Source organism: Prionailurus bengalensis, chromosome B2 (assembly GCF_016509475.1).
Source record: "Prionailurus bengalensis isolate Pbe53 chromosome B2, Fcat_Pben_1.1_paternal_pri, whole genome shotgun sequence".
NCBI classification, from domain to species: Eukaryota; Metazoa; Chordata; class Mammalia; order Carnivora; family Felidae; genus Prionailurus; species Prionailurus bengalensis.
The window spans coordinates 99,314,615-99,332,398 of NC_057349.1; the positions used below are offsets into that span (position 1 = coordinate 99,314,615).

The window sequence follows — 17,784 nt, forward strand, 5'->3', positions numbered from 1 at the left end:
AGTATAAGTCTAACAAAATATGTATAAGATCCACATGAGGAAAATCACAAAACTCTCATGAACAAAATAAAAGAAAAACTAAATAAATGGAAAGATAGTCCATGTTTATGATTAGGGAAGACTCAACACCAAGATGTCAGTTCTTCCTAATTTGATATATAGATTCAGCACAATCCCAATCCAAATTCCAGCACATTGCTTTATGGATATCAACAAACTTATTCTGAAGTTTATATGGAAAGACAAAAGACCCAGACCAGCCACTGTAATATCGAAGGAGAAAAACACAGCTGAAGACTGACAGTATCCAACTTCAAGACTTACTATAAAGCTATTGTCATCAAGACAGTTTGTTATTGGCAAAAGTACAGACAGACCAATGGAACAAAATAGAGAGCCTAGAAATACACCCACATATAAATAGAGTCAACTGATTTTTTACAAAGGAGCAAAGGACAGCATTGGAGGAAAACAGAATTTTTCAATGAATGGTGCTGAACATCCACATACAAAAAAAAAAAAAAAAAGAATCTGGACAGACGTATCTCTCACAAGAACTAAAATTCAAAATGGAGGATAGACCTAAATGTAAAACACAAAACTATAAAACTCCTAGAAGATAACATAGGAGAATATCTAGATGACCTTGGATTTAACAGTGACTTTTTAGATAACACCAGAGGCACAATCCATGAAAGTAACAACTGATAGGCTGGACTTCATTCAAATTAAAAACTTCTGTTCTGTGAAAGAAAATATCAAGAGGATGAAAAGACAAGATAAAGACTAGGAAAAAAAAAAAGCATTTGCAAAAGACACATCTGGTAAAGGACTGTTATCCAAAATATACAAGGAACTCTTAAAATTCAACAATTAAAAAACCAACAGCCAGCTTTAAAAATGAGCCAAAGGACTGAACAGACACTTGCCAAAGAAGATATACAGATGGGAAATAAGCATATGAAAAGATGCTCCACATCATATGTCATCAGAGAAATAGAACTTAAAACAATGATGAGACACCACCATGCACCTATTAGAATGACCAAAATCTGGAACGCCAGATGTGGCAAGGATGAGGGGCAAGAGGAACTCTCATCATTGCTGGGAGGGATGCATAATTGGATGGTACAGTCACTTTGAAAGACAGTTGGAAGTTTCTTACAAAACTGAGCATACTCTTGCCATACGATCCCCAAAGTAATTGAATGTTCCCACATAAACCTGCATGTGGATGTTTATAGCAATTGTATATGTAATTGCCAAAATCTGGAAGCAACCAAGAGGTCCTTCAGTAGCTGAATACATAAATAAACTGTGGTACATCCAGACAATGGCATATTAGTCAAAGTTAAAAAGAAATGAGTTATCATGCCATGAAAAGACATGGAGGAAACAAATGCGTATGACTAAGTGAAAGAAGTGAATCTAAAAAGACCACATACTTTATCATTCAAACTGTATGGCAATCTGGAAAGGGCAAAACTGTGGAGACAGTAACAAGATCAGTGGTTGCCAGCAGTTTGGGGTGGCAGGAGGGGGAGGTCAATAGATGAGACAGAGGATTTTTAGGGCAGTGAAAATATTCCCTATGATATCATGATCATGGATACATGTCATTATACATTTGTCCACAGCCACAGAATGTACAACACCAAGAGTGAACTGTAACGTAAACTGAACTTTGGGCGATTACAACATGTCAATGTGGGTTCGCCAATTGTAACAACTGTACCATTCTGGTGGGGAATGCTGATAATGGCGATGCTGTGCATGTGTGGGGGCAGGGGTATATGGGAAATCTCTGTACCTTCCCCTCAGTTTTGCTGTGAACTTAAAACTGCTCAAAAAATAAAGTCAATAACAAAAGGGAAATAATCACATAGCATACACACTACGATCTCATTTTAATTTTGTTAAAATATATTTATCATAGTGAGAAAAAGTCTGAAAAGAGAGACTTCATATATTAATAGTAATTATCTTAATGGTAGAATTACATGTGATTTCAATTTTCATCCTTTTACTTTCTGTGATCTCTATTATCTAAATTTTCTTCCTGGAACAAATAACATTTCTATAATTAAAAATATTAAAAGGTTTTAAGAACAGCTTCATGGATGAGACAGCATTTTAAATAGATTTGAAAGGTAGGTGAGGGGCACCTGGGTGGCTCAGTCAGTTAAGTGTCTAACTTCGACTTAGGTCATGATCTCATGGTTCATGGGTTCAAGCCCTGTGTCAGGCTCTGTGCTGACAGCTCAGAGCCTGGAGCCTGCTTCGGATTCTGTGTCTACCTTTCTCTCTGCCCCTCCCCTGCTCACTCGCTCGCTCTCTCTCTCAAAAATAAATAAAACACTAAAAACAAAAAAAGAAAGAAAACTAGGTGAAATTTTTGTTTGCTCAGAAACAGAGAAAAATATTAGTGATAAAAGGAATTGTGGCTGAAACTCTTTGGGGTGAGAAATTTTAGGCAAGTTGGAAGTAAAACTGTCTAGTTAAGTTAGAGAACCGAATACCTGTAGGGAAGCGGTAGAAAATAGGGAGGTTGGAAAACTGAATTGAGACCTTGCACATCAGCTGAGATGTTTATACTTAACACAGTAGGTAGCTCAGGAGAGAAACAATAAAGACAGAGGCAGGCAACAGCACTTCTTTCATTTAGTCAGAAAATTCTTATCCAGAATATTCTTGAGCACTTAGTTTAGCCAACTGTTGGTATTATATTTGATATGTCTCCAAAAAGGAATCAAAATAATAATAATAAATAATAATAAATAAAAACAGGGTGTTTGAAAGATTGAGAAGTCAACCTAAAGAAAATACAATGTCATAAGGCAAATGTAATAGAAAGTATTATAGAATCATTGCTATATAAAACACTTTCAAAGACATCAATACTCACCACCCAAATGATTTCCCAAAAATTTACTCAAAAAGCTTGTGGCACTTTAAGTACTTATGCCCAGGGATGGACATGGGAACTCCAAGATTTCTACCAATGTCATGAAGCAGGTGGACTATTTGAAATTCACACCAATTATATTTATGACTATCACTGTAGAAAGATCGATCCTAAGGACATTGCAGTGGTGTCTGGACAGCAGATTCATACTGCTGTGTTCTACACACTTCCATAATCCAATCCAGAATATGGATTCAGTTTAATGTTTTCTGGCGTAAATGGTTGACCAATTGGAGATTCCCCACTAATTACTAAGAAAGCAAAAGATCAAAAAAATATACCAAATGGTCCATACCATAAAATTCCATTCTAGGTATTTTAATATTGGTCTAAAACATTTCGTATCAATCCCACTTAATAACTATTTAAAAAACAGCTCCCATCTGGGAAGCAGCTGGCCACGCACTCTTCTAGGCCCTTACAGGCCTTTTTGTCTTTAATCCCGAAGGTTTTTCTCAGAAGGGATTATCATCCCCATTTGACAGAAAAATAACACATGGCTCAGAGGGCTTAGTTTACCCTCTGAGGTGAATAAGAGGGCTTATACACACAACTAACAGGAGATTAAGCTAACGCTGGGGTCTTTTTGGATGAGAGCTAGCGACCCTTCCCCTGGACAACATGGCCCAGTACTTGCCACCTGCCTCCAGAGCACCATTCTGAAAATGTCATCATTTTCCTGGGCCAATGAAATGTGTTCCTGGGCCAATACCATGACCAGAGCAACTGACAGAAACCTCAGGACTCATTTCGGACAGATAACTGGATTTCTCTAGCTTATCAGAATAATAATGCGGTGGCAAACAGCAAAACCAATAAAAATTTCTAAGGAAAGAGCTGTGCCAAATATTTTTGTGGCCAGCCTCTATGCCTCCATTGCCAACAAAACTGTTTTTAAATTGGGTAGAATAACAACTATGTCTTTCGTTGGGTTGGGGATCAGGTTAACAGATTGCTTTCATAAAACCAGAAACAAGAAATTTAAGTCTATGAATATAATGCTTTATACATTTTAAATATCTGAAATTCCCTTTAAAAATCTCAAGAATTAAATTGCAATTTAAGATATCTATAAATAGCATGGAATTGAGCAAAATGCTACTGATTTAAGCCAAATGAGAAAATGAGCAAGAGGCCCTTTTGCTATCTTTATAGAACAAAATTCTTTAGGGACTAGAGGCAGTGTTCTAAGAATAGGAAGAACATTTTCTCCCTGAATATCCCCACCGTTCCCTAACTTCACTACACTTTCATCCTACATCTGCAGGCAGCTTTCTTTTTTTCTCCCCCAAAGAAAAGGCAGAAACATATCTGGTGGAAATATCTCAACATCTCTGGATATTAGATGAGATACAGAATAAGAAACACTACTGGAAAATACTTTCCATACTCTCGCCAGAGATCAATAGACGCAACCAAGGAAAAGCTAGCAATCTATTAAACTCTCTTGCTGCCCTCCTATGCCATTCCTGCAGACCAGAGGGGAGCTGAATATCAGGAAACAAACAAAGGAAAGGGGTCTAACCACCAAGGGTCTGAATGGCTCATTCACCCACCCACCAAACATTCATCAAGTCCCCACTATGGACTAGGCATCAGGAATACAAAAATAAATGGCATATTAGATGGATTTCTCTATTAAATACTCCCATAGCACATCATACTTCTTTGTAGCACTCTTTACAGGATCACATTTCTGTTTTTCAGTTACGTTAAATCTTTTTTTTTTAAATTTATTTTGAGAGCGAGAGACAGCCTCAGAGAGAGAGAGAGAGAGAGAGAGCGTGCATGAGGGGGGCAGAGAGAGACAGAGACAGAGACAGAGACAGAATCCCAAGCAGGGTCCATGCCATCAGCCAAGAGCCCAATGTGGGGCTCGAACTCATGAACCGCAAGATCATGACCCAAGCTGAGATCAAGAGTCGGACACTTAACCAACTAAGCTACCCAGGCACCCCGCTACATGCTAAATCTGAAGAGACTTGTTTATGGGAATGTTAAATGGTACAGCTACTATGAAAAACTCTATGTCAGGTTCTCAACACAATTAAAAATAGATTCCCATAGGATGCAGCAATTTCATTTCTGGGTATATATCCAAAACAACAGAAAGCAGGGTCTTGAAAAGATATTTGCAAACCCATATTCATAGAAGCGTTACTCACAATAGGCAAAAGGTAGAAACAACCCAATGGCCCACTGACACATGCAAGGGAATATTATTCAGACTTAAAAAGCACGGAAAACCTGAAACATGCAACAACATGGATGAACCTTGAGGACATTATGCTGAGTGCAATAGGCCAGTCACAAAAGCCATATACTGTATGATTTCACTTATATGAGGTACCTAGAAGCATCAAATCCATTGAAACAGAAAATAAAGTGGTGGTTGCCAAGGGCTGCAGGAGGGAGGGAATTAGTGTTTAGTGGGAATAGACTTTCAGTTTTGCAAGATGAAAATGTTCTAGAGATTGGATGCACAACAATGTGAATATGCTGATGGTTCCTGCTTTACAGTGGTTTCACTCAGGACTTTTCGAGTTTACCATGGTGCAAAAGCGATACGCGTTCAGTAGAAACCATACTTCGCGTTTTAATTTTGATCTTTTCCCTGGCTAGCAATATGTAGTATGACCCTTTCTCCAGCACGCAGTCAGCCATGCGATCACAAGGGTCAACAACCCATACACTTACAACCATTCTGTATCTATACAATGATTCTGTTTTTCACTTTCTGCATTCAATAAATTACGTGAGGTATTCAGCACTTTATTATAAAATAGGTTTTGTGTTAGGTGATTTTGCCCAACTGTAGGTTAATGTAAGTGTTCTGAGCACACTTAAGGTAGGCTAGGCTAAGCTATGATGTTTAGTAGGTGTGTTAAATGCGAGTTCAACTTATGACAGTTTCAGTTTATAAAGGGTTTATCAGGACATAACCTCATCTCAAGTCGAGGAAGATCTGTACTTACTATCCACTTGAAAATGGTTCAGATGGTAAATTTTATGTTATGTGTACTTTACCACATTTTAAAATTTTTTCTAATTTCATAAAGAGTTTTTCCCCTGTAGTTTCATTATTTAAGCACCATACTTGCATATGGAAGATGCTTAATAAGTCTTTATTGAATGGACAGATGACAAGGGAGGAATGGATGGACAGATGAATGGACTGGACAGACAGATAGGAATATGAACAGAGGTGCAACATCAACCAATAATTAGTACGCCATGTGAACATAGAGAAATGGACCCTGTGACTATGAGGAAGGGAAGAATTGTGGTTATGGTTGATTTTGATATAATATTTGCCATATAGAACTACTTTGTGTTATCTACCAAAGGCACAAAAAAAAATTACCAGAAATTTAATTCTTTCTAGTTGAATAATTCTATTTTTTTCTCTTATTTCTCTTCACTACAGTATAATCTGTTGTCTGGCCTAGATGAAATTAAAAGAGAAAGATCCATTTCCTGTCACCTTTGCTCCTTCCGGCACCTCTTTTAATCCAAAAGGGTAATGTGAAATAAAGCTTACGCTCAACACCACAGAAGACGAGAGCAGATGATAAGTTGCTTGCCCATAAGTTATTAATCAGCTATCCTCCAGGGCTTAGTGTTATAAAGCGGTGCCGTGTAATAAACAGCAGGCAAAAAGGATAATCTCCATTTTCTGACTCTGGAGTGCAGGCATGTGCTATAAAACTAAATTGACATCTGTTAGCAGGCTCGTCACATGGATGGTTTTTTCCTGCAGAATCTGGAATAAATTAAAGCTTAAAATAAAACTTGGAACAGAGAGGCCGCTTTACATAATTCCTTCTAATGGTGTGCTGATTTTAAAGAGAAGTTCTTATAAGAAATGTTTCATTATCATTTTAATTGCAAAACTGTTGAATGCCACTCCATGCTGGGAAATTAGTGTTTTTATAAGGTCCTTATGTTTTTAACTAAAAAGCGGCAAGTGAAACCTTCCTTTCCTTATATTTTCACTGGCTGGAAAAGAAATCAAGTTTTACCTCCACATAAAACTATGCCCACTTTTCCCCCAAGCACCTGGAGCCTGTTTTCATGGGGGGTTGGTTATGCACGGGCACTTCAGAGAACCGGCATGGCTGAGCTCCCCAGGCAGAAATGGCCGGCCAGGATGTGACCTCACAGGGTTTGCTCAAGAATACACATCCTCAGGGTCGCCTGGGTGACTCGGTCGGTTAAGCGGCCAACTTCGGCTCAGGTCATGATCTCACGGTCCGTGAGTTCGAGCCCCGCGTCGGGCTCTGTGCTGACCACTCAGAGCCTGGAGCCTGTTTCGGATTCTGTGTCTCCCTCTCTCTGTGACCCTCCCCCGTTCATGCTCTGTCTCTCTCTGTCTCAAAAATAAATAAACGTTAAAAAAAAAAAATTTAAAGAATATACACCCTCAGAGGATTCACTAATATGATAACAAGTTCTGGGGCCTCTTACTGTCAAAAAGCATTAAGCACTTTTTAACACATATAAAATAAATGGCAGAGTGTCATGACCCGGCGAAACCGAGCTGTGCAATGCTAAACATAACATTCTTCTATCGAACCACAATCTCCTTTACAGAAGGGAGTCACACAGAGGGAAACCTTTGTGGACACCTGAAGCTAAGAACCCCTCCGCTTCCTCAGGATCCATTTGGTTCTCCTTCCCAAAACTCTGTCAAAATGGCAGAATTCTCAAGTACGCCCACCCTGGGACACAGCAGTGAAGAAAAACAAATGCCATTCACTGGAGCCTAATGTCCTCCGTGTGTGAAATCATCCCCTTTATGTAATAATACTGGACCCCTTTGAAAATCTCAAAGAAGCGACAATCAGTCAAAATGCTCTGTTTTATGTAAAATCACAATTCTAGGCTCATGAAAATACTCCATTCATTTCTCTCACCAACATGAGTTTATTTGCCTGCACAACCTTCTTAAATGGCAGGGGTCATATCACACACCTTATAATAGGGAAAACTGAGGCACAAAGAAGAAAGGAACTTGGTGAAGAGACAGAGAAGGAGGACACAGAACCTCATTCAACCTCCTGCTTCTTTTTTTTTAATATAATTTATTGTCAAATTGGCTTCCATACAATACCCAGTGCTCATCCCAACAAGTGCTCTCCTCAGTGCCCATCACCCACTTTCCCCTCTCTCCCACCCCCTATCAACCCTCAGTTTGTTCTCTGTATTTAAGAGTCTCTTATGGTTTGCCTGTCCCTCCCTCTCTGTTTGTAACTATTTTTTTCCCCTTCCCTTCCCCCATGGCCTTCTGTTAAGTTTCTCAAGATCTACATATGAGTGAAAATACATGATACTTGTCTTTCTCTGACTTATTTCACTTAGCATAATACCTTCCAGTTCCATCCACGTTGCTGCAAATGGCAAGATTTCATTCTTTCTCATTGCCAAGTAGTATTCCATTGTATATAAAAACCATATCTTCTTTATCCATCCATCAGTTGATGGACATTTAGGCTCTTTCCATAATTTGGCTGTTGTTGAAAGTGCTGCTATAAACATTGGGGTACAAGTGCCCCTATGTATCAGCACTCCTGTATCCTTTGGGTAAATTCCTAGCAGTGCTACTGCTGGGTCATAGGGTAGATCTATTTTTAATTTTTTGAGGAACCTCCACAGTGTTTTCCAGAGCGGCTGTACCAGTTTTCATTCCCACCAACAGTGCAAGAGGGTTCCCATTTCTTCACATCCTCGCCAGCATCTATAGTTTCCTGATTTGTTTATTTTAGCCACTCTGACCGGTGTGAGGTGGTATCTCAGTGTGGCTTTGATTTGTATTTCCCTGATGATAAATGACATTGAGCATCGTTTCATGTGTCTGTTGGCCATCTGGATGTCTTCTTTGGAAAAGTATTTATGTCTTCCGCCCATTTCTTCACTGGGCTATTTGTTTTTCAGGTGTGGAGTTGGGCGAGTTCTTCATAGATTTTGGATACTAGTCCTTTTATATGCAGCAGGGGAAGGGGGATCTGCAAATGGAAGGCTCAGCCACTGAAGTCCTCTCTACACATTGACACTCCTCACAGGGTGATCTTCATATTACCTGGGTCAGAGTTAGGTGGGGGTTGGTTAAAAATGCAGGTTCTCGAACACTGCTTGGCAATAAAAGGAATAAAAATACTGACATCCACAACATGGATGAATCTCAAAAGGCCAGACAAGACAAGGAAACTCTGCAAAGACCCCGGCAGTCAAGTAACCCACTGAACTCCATGTGACCCTGCGTCTCTCCTACTCAGGAGTAGCTTCCTTAGGAGAAGCTTCCTTAGAAGCAGAGCTGGAGCTAGAATTCTAGACCAGCCCTATCCAACAGAACTATGATGCAAGCCATGTCGGTAAACCACAGTTTTAAGAACTAAACCAGGTGTAGCATTAACTTTAAGAAACCACCTGATTTAACACACCCCCCCCCCCCCCCCCGCCAAAAATGCAGGTTCTCTGGCTCCATGCCACACCAGCTGAGAATCTCTAAGGTTGGCTCTGGGTTCGACAGTTTAATCAAGGTCCCTGGGTGATCAGATTATTTGCTTGTGCTGTTATTTTTGGTTTGTTTTCCAGTATTCCCAATTCTAACACTGAGATCTGAGAACCACTCAGTTGTACAGGTGGGAGTGGGTCTCTGGATTCCAGAGCACGGTTCACACGCAACCTTGCCAGTCATGGCTTCTGCCCAAGGAAAACACATCGAAGAAAAAACAAACCAGGGGTAAATCCACATGTACCTAGCTCATTCTTCAAAACAGGCTTTATAATCTATATGCTAGCTAAATACGGAATGGTTTGAAAATCACTAAGAGCCCGGAAATTTGCCTCACAGCAAATCTCACCATTATAGATGAGTGAAAAGGGTAAAAAGCCGACACTCATTTCCTGCATATTGAGTGCAGAAGTTCTCAACCCACGTGCTCATGATGGCTCATCCTTTGGGACCACTACAGGTTGATGGAGACAGAAAGATGTGTCTGCATTTCAAATTGCAATTCAGGAATGTAACTGACTCATTACTCCTAAATTGCTACTGGCTTATTTCACAGACACATAGCCTTGTCATGATTAAATAGCAATTCTGCAAGACGAAGTTGCCTTCGAATACACAGAAAGATACACACCTCTCTTTGAACAAGGAGTATCAACAAGTCTAAACAGAAGATTGCACCAGGCCCTAAAAGAATCACCTGGACTTCTACCTTTACCATAGTATATCTTGTTTCCATGGCGTTTCCCACCCAAATGTTCTTCTGAAACATCGGTGGCTAAGGCCTCTGGATGCTCTAACTGCTGCTTATTAATTCTGCAGTAGGCTGTGTGTAAAGATAAAGCATTCAAACTTTGATACTCTGCATCTTATTTAGGAAGGTACTAGGTAGAAAGTCAGATCAAGTATCATATATTTCCTGAGCACTTCACTAGATGGTTGGAATGGGATCCCACATGAGTCCCATTCTTAAGCCATATACTGCTTAGTTGCTTAGTGAGGAACACACATCTGAGATGCAGGGGTCCAGCTGGAGGCTTAACCATTAGTCATTTAGAACTCGGGCCTGTCTGGGCCTTGAACTGGTATGGGAGACCACTAGGAGACTTTTATTTTTAATGTTTGTTTTGAGAGAGAGAGAGAGAGAGAGAGAGAGAGAGAGAGGGGGGGGGGGGGAGGGGCAGAGAGCAAGAGAGAGGGAATCCCAAGCACAGAGCCTGACGAAGGGCTCCATCCCAGGAGCTCCAAGATCGTGACCTGCGCCAAAATCAAGAGTTGGATGCTCACCAGACTGAGCCACCCAGGCACCCGATGAGACATTTTTACAGAAGAGCTTCCCTCCTGCGAAAAACAAATTTGTTCCAAGAAAATAGCAAGTCCAATACAGAAATGTGGTGCATAGGCTGGCACGGGAACGGGAAAATGATCTGGAGCACAGCACAGCATCTGTGCCTCATGCCACCCTTGGCAGAGACTCAGGCTGAGAGTGGAGGGCATCAGAACACGAAGTGGCCCAGGGCTGGGCTTCCCGGGGGGAAATCAACCGCTAATAAATATCCTCTGCCAACAGGCCTTGCTAGTCACTGTATGGTCCCCAACCAGCAGCCTCAGCAGGGCCAGGTAGCTTCCTAGGAATGCAGAATCTTGGGTCCCACCCCAGAATTCGGAATTAACATCTGCATTTTAGTTAGATCCCCAGATGATTCACATACACAGTAAATATGAGCGAGAATGGCATGGAATAGGATTTGGGTCAGTACAAGTAAGTACTTCAAACTCTTTTGTTTGTTAGGTATTTTTAGTATGCTTCAGAAAACATAACTAAGCCAGTTTACTCGTGAGTTCCACGGATATTATTTCTCCAGATAATTCTAAGAAAGGTGACGCGCCTTCTTCCTTCTTCCCTAAAGGGAAGATGCACCCCTCCCCCACGCCAAACACAAACCAAAAAGAGAAAATTATGAGAGAGAGAGAGAGAGAGAGAGAACACGACATAAACTAAAACTGTATCGAAAAAGACAGGAATGTGGAATGACATTTCACATAAATATTTATCAAAAAACAAAACAAAACAAAAAAACTGTCACGGCAGAACTAATAGCAGACAAAATAGAATTTCAGGTAAAGAAAATTTCTGGGAATGAAAAGTGACATAATATACACGTGGAGCCGAATCTTCTTCCTGAATCTATCGTTTTCCATTGCCAGCAGCAAAGCAGGAGTATTATTCCCAAGACGCATTCCACTCTAGGCCAGTATCAACATCTTGTTTATATTTGCCGATTCGATAAGCAAAAGAAAAGGGAATCTTTCTGTAGTTCAATTTCAAAGTCCGGGTTCGCCCCAGCACAGCTGGGATCACACAACAGAACTGACTTCTCATGATCCCTGGGGAGCCGGAGGGGTAGGGGATGGAGGGCGGGGTGGAGGGCCGGGAAGCAGGCCCCGCCCCCTCCAGTGAGGGTACCAGCGGCTACTCAGCCCAAGACAGCGGCCCCACCCACCAGGGGAGGACCCGCGCCTGCACCCTCACTGAGCAGGCATCGGTCAGCTCCACCCGGTCCCTCTGACCCGCAGCCCAAGGCCCCATGCTCCACTTCTGCTCTGTATTAATTCTCAGCAGCTTATTTAATTTATCTACAGTACAGTGTTTTCTTTCTACACAATCGCCAGCAAAGCTGTTCAGCGCCCCAGGGCAGCAGACAGAAACAGTTCTCTACCACCACGTCTTAAGAACCAATTGCCCTTCAGTGTCACACAGAGCTTTCATTAAAAACTCTTGAGTGGAATTAGGTGCAGTTAGCAACTTCCAGGGAAATCTGATATATTTTCCCTGAAAACAAAGAAAAGAAAACAGAAATGTTTTCTATAGAGTTTTGTAAAAACTTACTGAAGTTGTTTTTAAAAATCCTTTGAATTTAAATCATCATTTTTCAATCGTACTGTCTTCTCTGATGTACTTCTCAAAAACAATCCATCCAGGTAGTGTCATTGTCCCTATTACACTCGCGATCAAAATGAGCACGAGAGTGGTTAAATGACTTGCCCATCGCCAAAAATCACCACCACGAGAACCAGCGCTTCAAATGTAAATTACTGAGCTTCCAGAGTCAAAGTCTAAGGCAGTCCTCTTATTCATATTATCATCAGCATGGCTAAGACTGAAAGTAGTAACTTCTCTTTCATCAGCCTGGATCATTTAAGATGCTCTGTGTCATAGAGACTTTAGGAAAAAAGCACACGTTACAATTAATATGAGCAGAAATTCCATATTCGATATTTCTAGTCCCATCCTGGAAAAATTCTTATGCATAGTTACAGCAACAAGTACATCGGCAAGGAGAAAACAGTTCATCGTTAATAATACTGGATCCAGGTGCTATTATGGCTTATGGTTCACATGGTTTTGCTGCTGCTGCTCCTCTCACCTGATGCTTCAAAAGGGCTTTGATTTATAGTTTGAAATTAAAATTACCAAAGGGTTTTTAAAGCAGTGCAAAAGCCACATGCATCTTTCTGTCACCATGTCAGGGGATTGCCTTTCCTTTTTGCCTGAGGGGCTGGAGTCTAGGTATGGATAAAGAGAAGAGAACATGGAAAACATCGCCAAACTATGTAAAATAGTTTAGCATCGTGAAGTGAAAACAAAACAACCCAAAACCCTCTGGTTTCTAAAATCACTTGCAGAAAAAAATGAGTGAAGAAGGCAAGGCTCATGCACATATTTTAGTGTGTGTGTGTGTGTGTGTGTGTGTGTGTGTGTGTTTTCTATTTGCTTTCCTGCCAGAGCCACATCCTATTGACCAGTGTCTGTACACATGCAGAAAAATGAAAACAGACTTTGCTTGCTGCAGGCCAGAAATGCAGTTTCCTTTTATCTGGCACCGCATAGCTTTTAGAGGCATGTTTCTAATGGAAGCAATCAGTCACCAGTGGGTTTCATCTTTCTTGCTTTAAAGCATTCAAATACACACACACACACACACACACACACACACACACACACCCCTATGAAAGTGTATCAGTATCTTTTCAATTCCTCAATAAGGAATTTTTAAAGCAGCAAATATATACCTGGCAATTCTGAGCCAGATCACTTTCATGGGTTTTTTTTTCCCAAATTTTTTATTGTGGTAAAATACACATAACATAACATAAAACTTACCATCTTAACCATTTTTAGGTTTTAAAATGTTTTAAATAGGGGTGGCTGGGTGGCTCAGCCAGTTGAGAATCCAACTTCGGTCATGATCTCGCAGTGCATGAGTTTGAGCCCTGCGTCTGGCTCTGTGCTGACAGCTCAGAGCCTGGAGCCTGCTTCCGATTCTGTGTCTCCCTCTCTCCCCACCCCTCCCCAGCTCAGACTCTGTCTCTCTCGCTCTCTCAAAAATAAAAAGAAATTAAAAATTTTTTAATGTTTTTAAATAAGTACTTATAAGAATATTTTTAATTTAATAATGCTTTAACGTTAATTTTTTTTAAAAAAATAAGTAGCCTTAGGAATATAAAAAATCCTTTGGAACATTTATCCTTTTTAGGTACCCCTATATATATTTCCGCTGTCTTAGGAGCAGTGTGAAAGACTGTATGCTTCAGCAGCAGCATAAAGGTTTGCCCACTGCAGCTCCTAGGCAGTTAAACAAACACAATTCGGGTGCATACCTGGGTATCTGAAAACACACTTTTCATAGGGAACGTGGCTTAGATAAATTATATCCACACGTCATTTTTCAAAGCCCTATTTTATCCTCACATTTACCAAATCGTTTGCTACTATATTAGCGAAAAAAGCAGTCTCTATTCAGTCTTTAAAGAGTGAGGGTAGACAGGGCCAAGGTGTACAGAACATCATGGTAGAACAACAAGAGTCCCAAATGAACACAAAGAATCTGTAGTTAGCTCTTTGAATATCCGAGAGCTGACACATTAGAGATTCAAGCCTGTAATTTTCAGCTGCCGAAAAACAGGTCTTTGAAGGTAACAGGTAGCAAAAAGAAAATAAAGTGCTGAACAATGCTCTCACATCAGTTTCTGCTCAGAGATTTTTACCACCCCCCCCCCCCAAATCCTATATATGTTTCATTTAGGCTCCTAATTATTAAATGCTAGGGACCGTCCATGGCAGAGCAAAATACAAATCAACAGTTAATCACATGTCAAAAGAGCAGCAAATTCTTTGAAATCGTTCTTTTTTTTTTTAATTTTTTTTTCAACGTTTATTTATTTTTGGGACAGAGAGAGACAGAGCATGAACGGGGGAGGGGCAGAGGGAGAGGGAGACACAGAATCGGAAACAGGCTCCAGGCTCCGAGCCATCAGCCCAGAGCCCGACGCGGGGCTTGAACTCCCGGACCGCGAGATCGTGACCTGGCTGAAGTCGGACGCTTAACCGACTGCGCCACCCAGGCGCCCCTGAAATCGTTCTTGAAGAAGCTCCAGCTGTCCAATTAAAGGGAAGGTGTGTGTGTGTGTGTGTGTGTGTGTGTGTGTGTGTGTGTGTGTTTTAAGAAGGAGGAGGAGGAAGTGGAGCAAGAGGGAGCGGAGAAGAAAAAGAACAACGCAGACGAAAAGCCCTTTTGTTAAAGATCAAGGAGCCAACTCAAGTTTAAAATTAAGTTCCGTGTACATTGGTTTTCAGAGGCACCCATTTTGGCATGTTCCAAATCACATGCCATCTCTGGCTGAGAACATGAAGGCAAAGTAGGCCGAGCCCAGGCAGGTTAGCAAACAAACGCAAGCCAAGCACACTCAGGAGAATTATCTAGTATTTGCCTACAGAATGCAATTGGCTCAGGTCTACACTAAAAAATTGCTTTCCAGGAACACAGTTCAAAGATTGAGTTTCCTCTTGCTATCCATTCACAATAAAATACTTGTAGGGATTTGACATACTTTTGACACAATTATATCAGTTGCAACACACATAATGTCCATTCAATTTTACAAAGTTCATTTTAATCAAAGATATACATTTTTTTCTGGTCTTTAAGAGCCTAGAAACCCAGAATAGTTGTTAAAACAGTGAGAAACATGATACATGAGCAATCTCTTATCAAACAAAAACCTGGCTCTGATTACTTTTTGTATTTGAGGCCGACATAAGTAGTTTGCTCTGTCTGAACACTTTAAATCAATTGCCAAATGAAAATGGGACTCTTGAACCTACGCCAGAAGTAGGTTTCTTAGCTCCTTGCCCAGTCTTGGCCAAAACCCTAGCACTACTCAACAGCGACTACAATCTACAAATCGACTTAAGATCTCTGTCCTTGCCAAAACTTCATGTCTACAGAGCTGATGCTATAAATAATGGTGGGTGAACATCAGTAAAACTGAAACTAGATCCTCAACTATCCAATTCTTGGTTTGCATTTTTTAAAGTTTATGAGTTTGTTCACTTTACTTAATTATAAGATCAAATGAAAAAAATCTCACCTTGTGATGCCCAAATTCATTCAAAATGGTTCCCAGTTTCCTGGTGTTGCTGTGCAGTTTGGGGGCAGCAACAGCTGGATGGGGGTCCCGCCAGTCAATGGACAAGCGGTGATACCAAAGGCGCGGACTCTCCAGAACATGAGCTGATTTAACACTAGGATCAAAACGATGTACTTCACATCCATTGTTGGCCATGCTAACCTCAAATTGGGTATCATCATTCCCCAGCCTATAAAGAAAGAGCGTGGAAATCAATAACAACACAAATATAATGAAGCACAAGTGCTAGATTGATAAAATGACAATTCTAAGGACAATTTTCTTATTCATATCAAGCTTTCTCCTGTTTTAACACATGGCTAACTGTACACATTCAATCAACCTGCTTCCATCACAAAAAGCATTATAGCTAAAAGCTTCTGGATAAAAAGCAAGCAGAGAAATTATCTGCTAAATGCAAACCAGGGAATCACATGTTCAAACATGTAGAGACATAGCAAATTAATTTTTTTTAAGATGTAAACCATAGTAGCAATGAAACAAGTCTATCCAGTAATCTTAAGAGCTTTTCTCAGAATACATCAAAAATAGAAGCGCCAGGATCGGTTCCCTTAAGGAGAGGTGCAGTGTACTAATGAGGTAATTTGTCTCCATTCTAATGGCCATGATGCGTGCAGCCTGACTTAAAGGCAATATCCGTTGTCTTAGAAGTGGAAATGCGTTTTAAAATAGTACAGCTAAAGAAGAGGCAAATATGTGTGGTTCTACTGGATCTGGTACCCAAGAAGTACCAGAGACACCTCACCTAAATTCACATCAACAGGAGGAAGAAATTATGAATTGTACTTAAGTATCCACTTTGTAGCACGTCATGCGAAACATTCATATACTTACACATTTTTAATTTACTCAGACATATTCCTTATTTGGTGGAGTAATATTCATCACTTTGATTAAAGCATCAGCTTGGATGAAAAACATGAGATTAAATGAAAGACGATTTTTTTTAATGGTGCTTATGGCTTCTTTGCTCAAAATACTATAATTAGGTATGGTTTAAGATACCAAAATCTCAAAGGGTATCTATAAGACATTGGCCAAACCTGAACCCAGGGCAGAAATGCTTCATTCTCTTAGACTCCAGTATCGCAGACATTTCATAATTTGGACATGTACAAGCTCATTGGCTAACAATTATTTACCTAGTATTAGGCAATGAAAATAAGCCTTCAGTACAGAGATCCTCCCTCCACCTAGACATTCTTACTACTCTTATTTGCCTTGTTCTTTCCCTTCACTCCTACTACATTGCTTTTGCCCTCACTGGACGCATGGCATGTCAACCCTCTGCTGTCCCTCAGCTACAATTCTCTCTCCCCTTGTGGCTAGAAGACGTAGCACTCTTCAAAACTATATCACTCCTTTTCCCTGAGAAATTCTGTTTCCTAATTTTTACCTCCTACTGAACCTACTCAACTCAGACGGCAGACTGACTGACTGACTGACTGACTGGCTCTAATTCTGTCCCCCTTCATCCACACTACTGCCATGCTGTGCTCATCATGAGCAGAGCGTCCTTTCTTGCCCCTTGATTTTCTGGCTTGATTAGGTGATTTACTTTGTGGAAGGAAGTGACAGAATGCCAGTCCCAAGCCGAGGCTTTAAGTACTTCTGTCCACTCTCGTGGACATCCTCATACCGTCCTCATGATGAAAACATACCCTAGATAACTTGCCAGGCTCAGGAAAATAAGAAACATGAGGGGCAGTGGTATCCCAGCCAAGTTGCCAAATTTCTATGAAAAGCAGAACTTCCCTTAGCCACCACACCTTGAAATAAAGTCTCCCAGCTGAGCCCAGCCTCCGTCAATGGAAGC

The 17,784-nt window shown here is 40.6% G+C and overlaps 1 protein-coding gene across 4 annotated transcripts in view; it reads right to left on the reverse strand.

The window, feature by feature from the left end:
- The window catches only part of METTL24 (methyltransferase like 24), a 170,126-nt gene that overhangs the window by 104,671 nt on the left and 47,671 nt on the right, over positions 1–17,784 (reverse strand). For all 4 annotated transcript variants that reach the window (XM_043592104.1, XM_043592103.1, XM_043592106.1 and 1 more), the window contains one exon: positions 15,909–16,137. In XM_043592104.1, the coding sequence (XP_043448039.1) occupies positions 15,909–16,137 (229 nt within the window). The remainder of the gene's footprint in view (positions 1–15,908; positions 16,138–17,784) is intronic.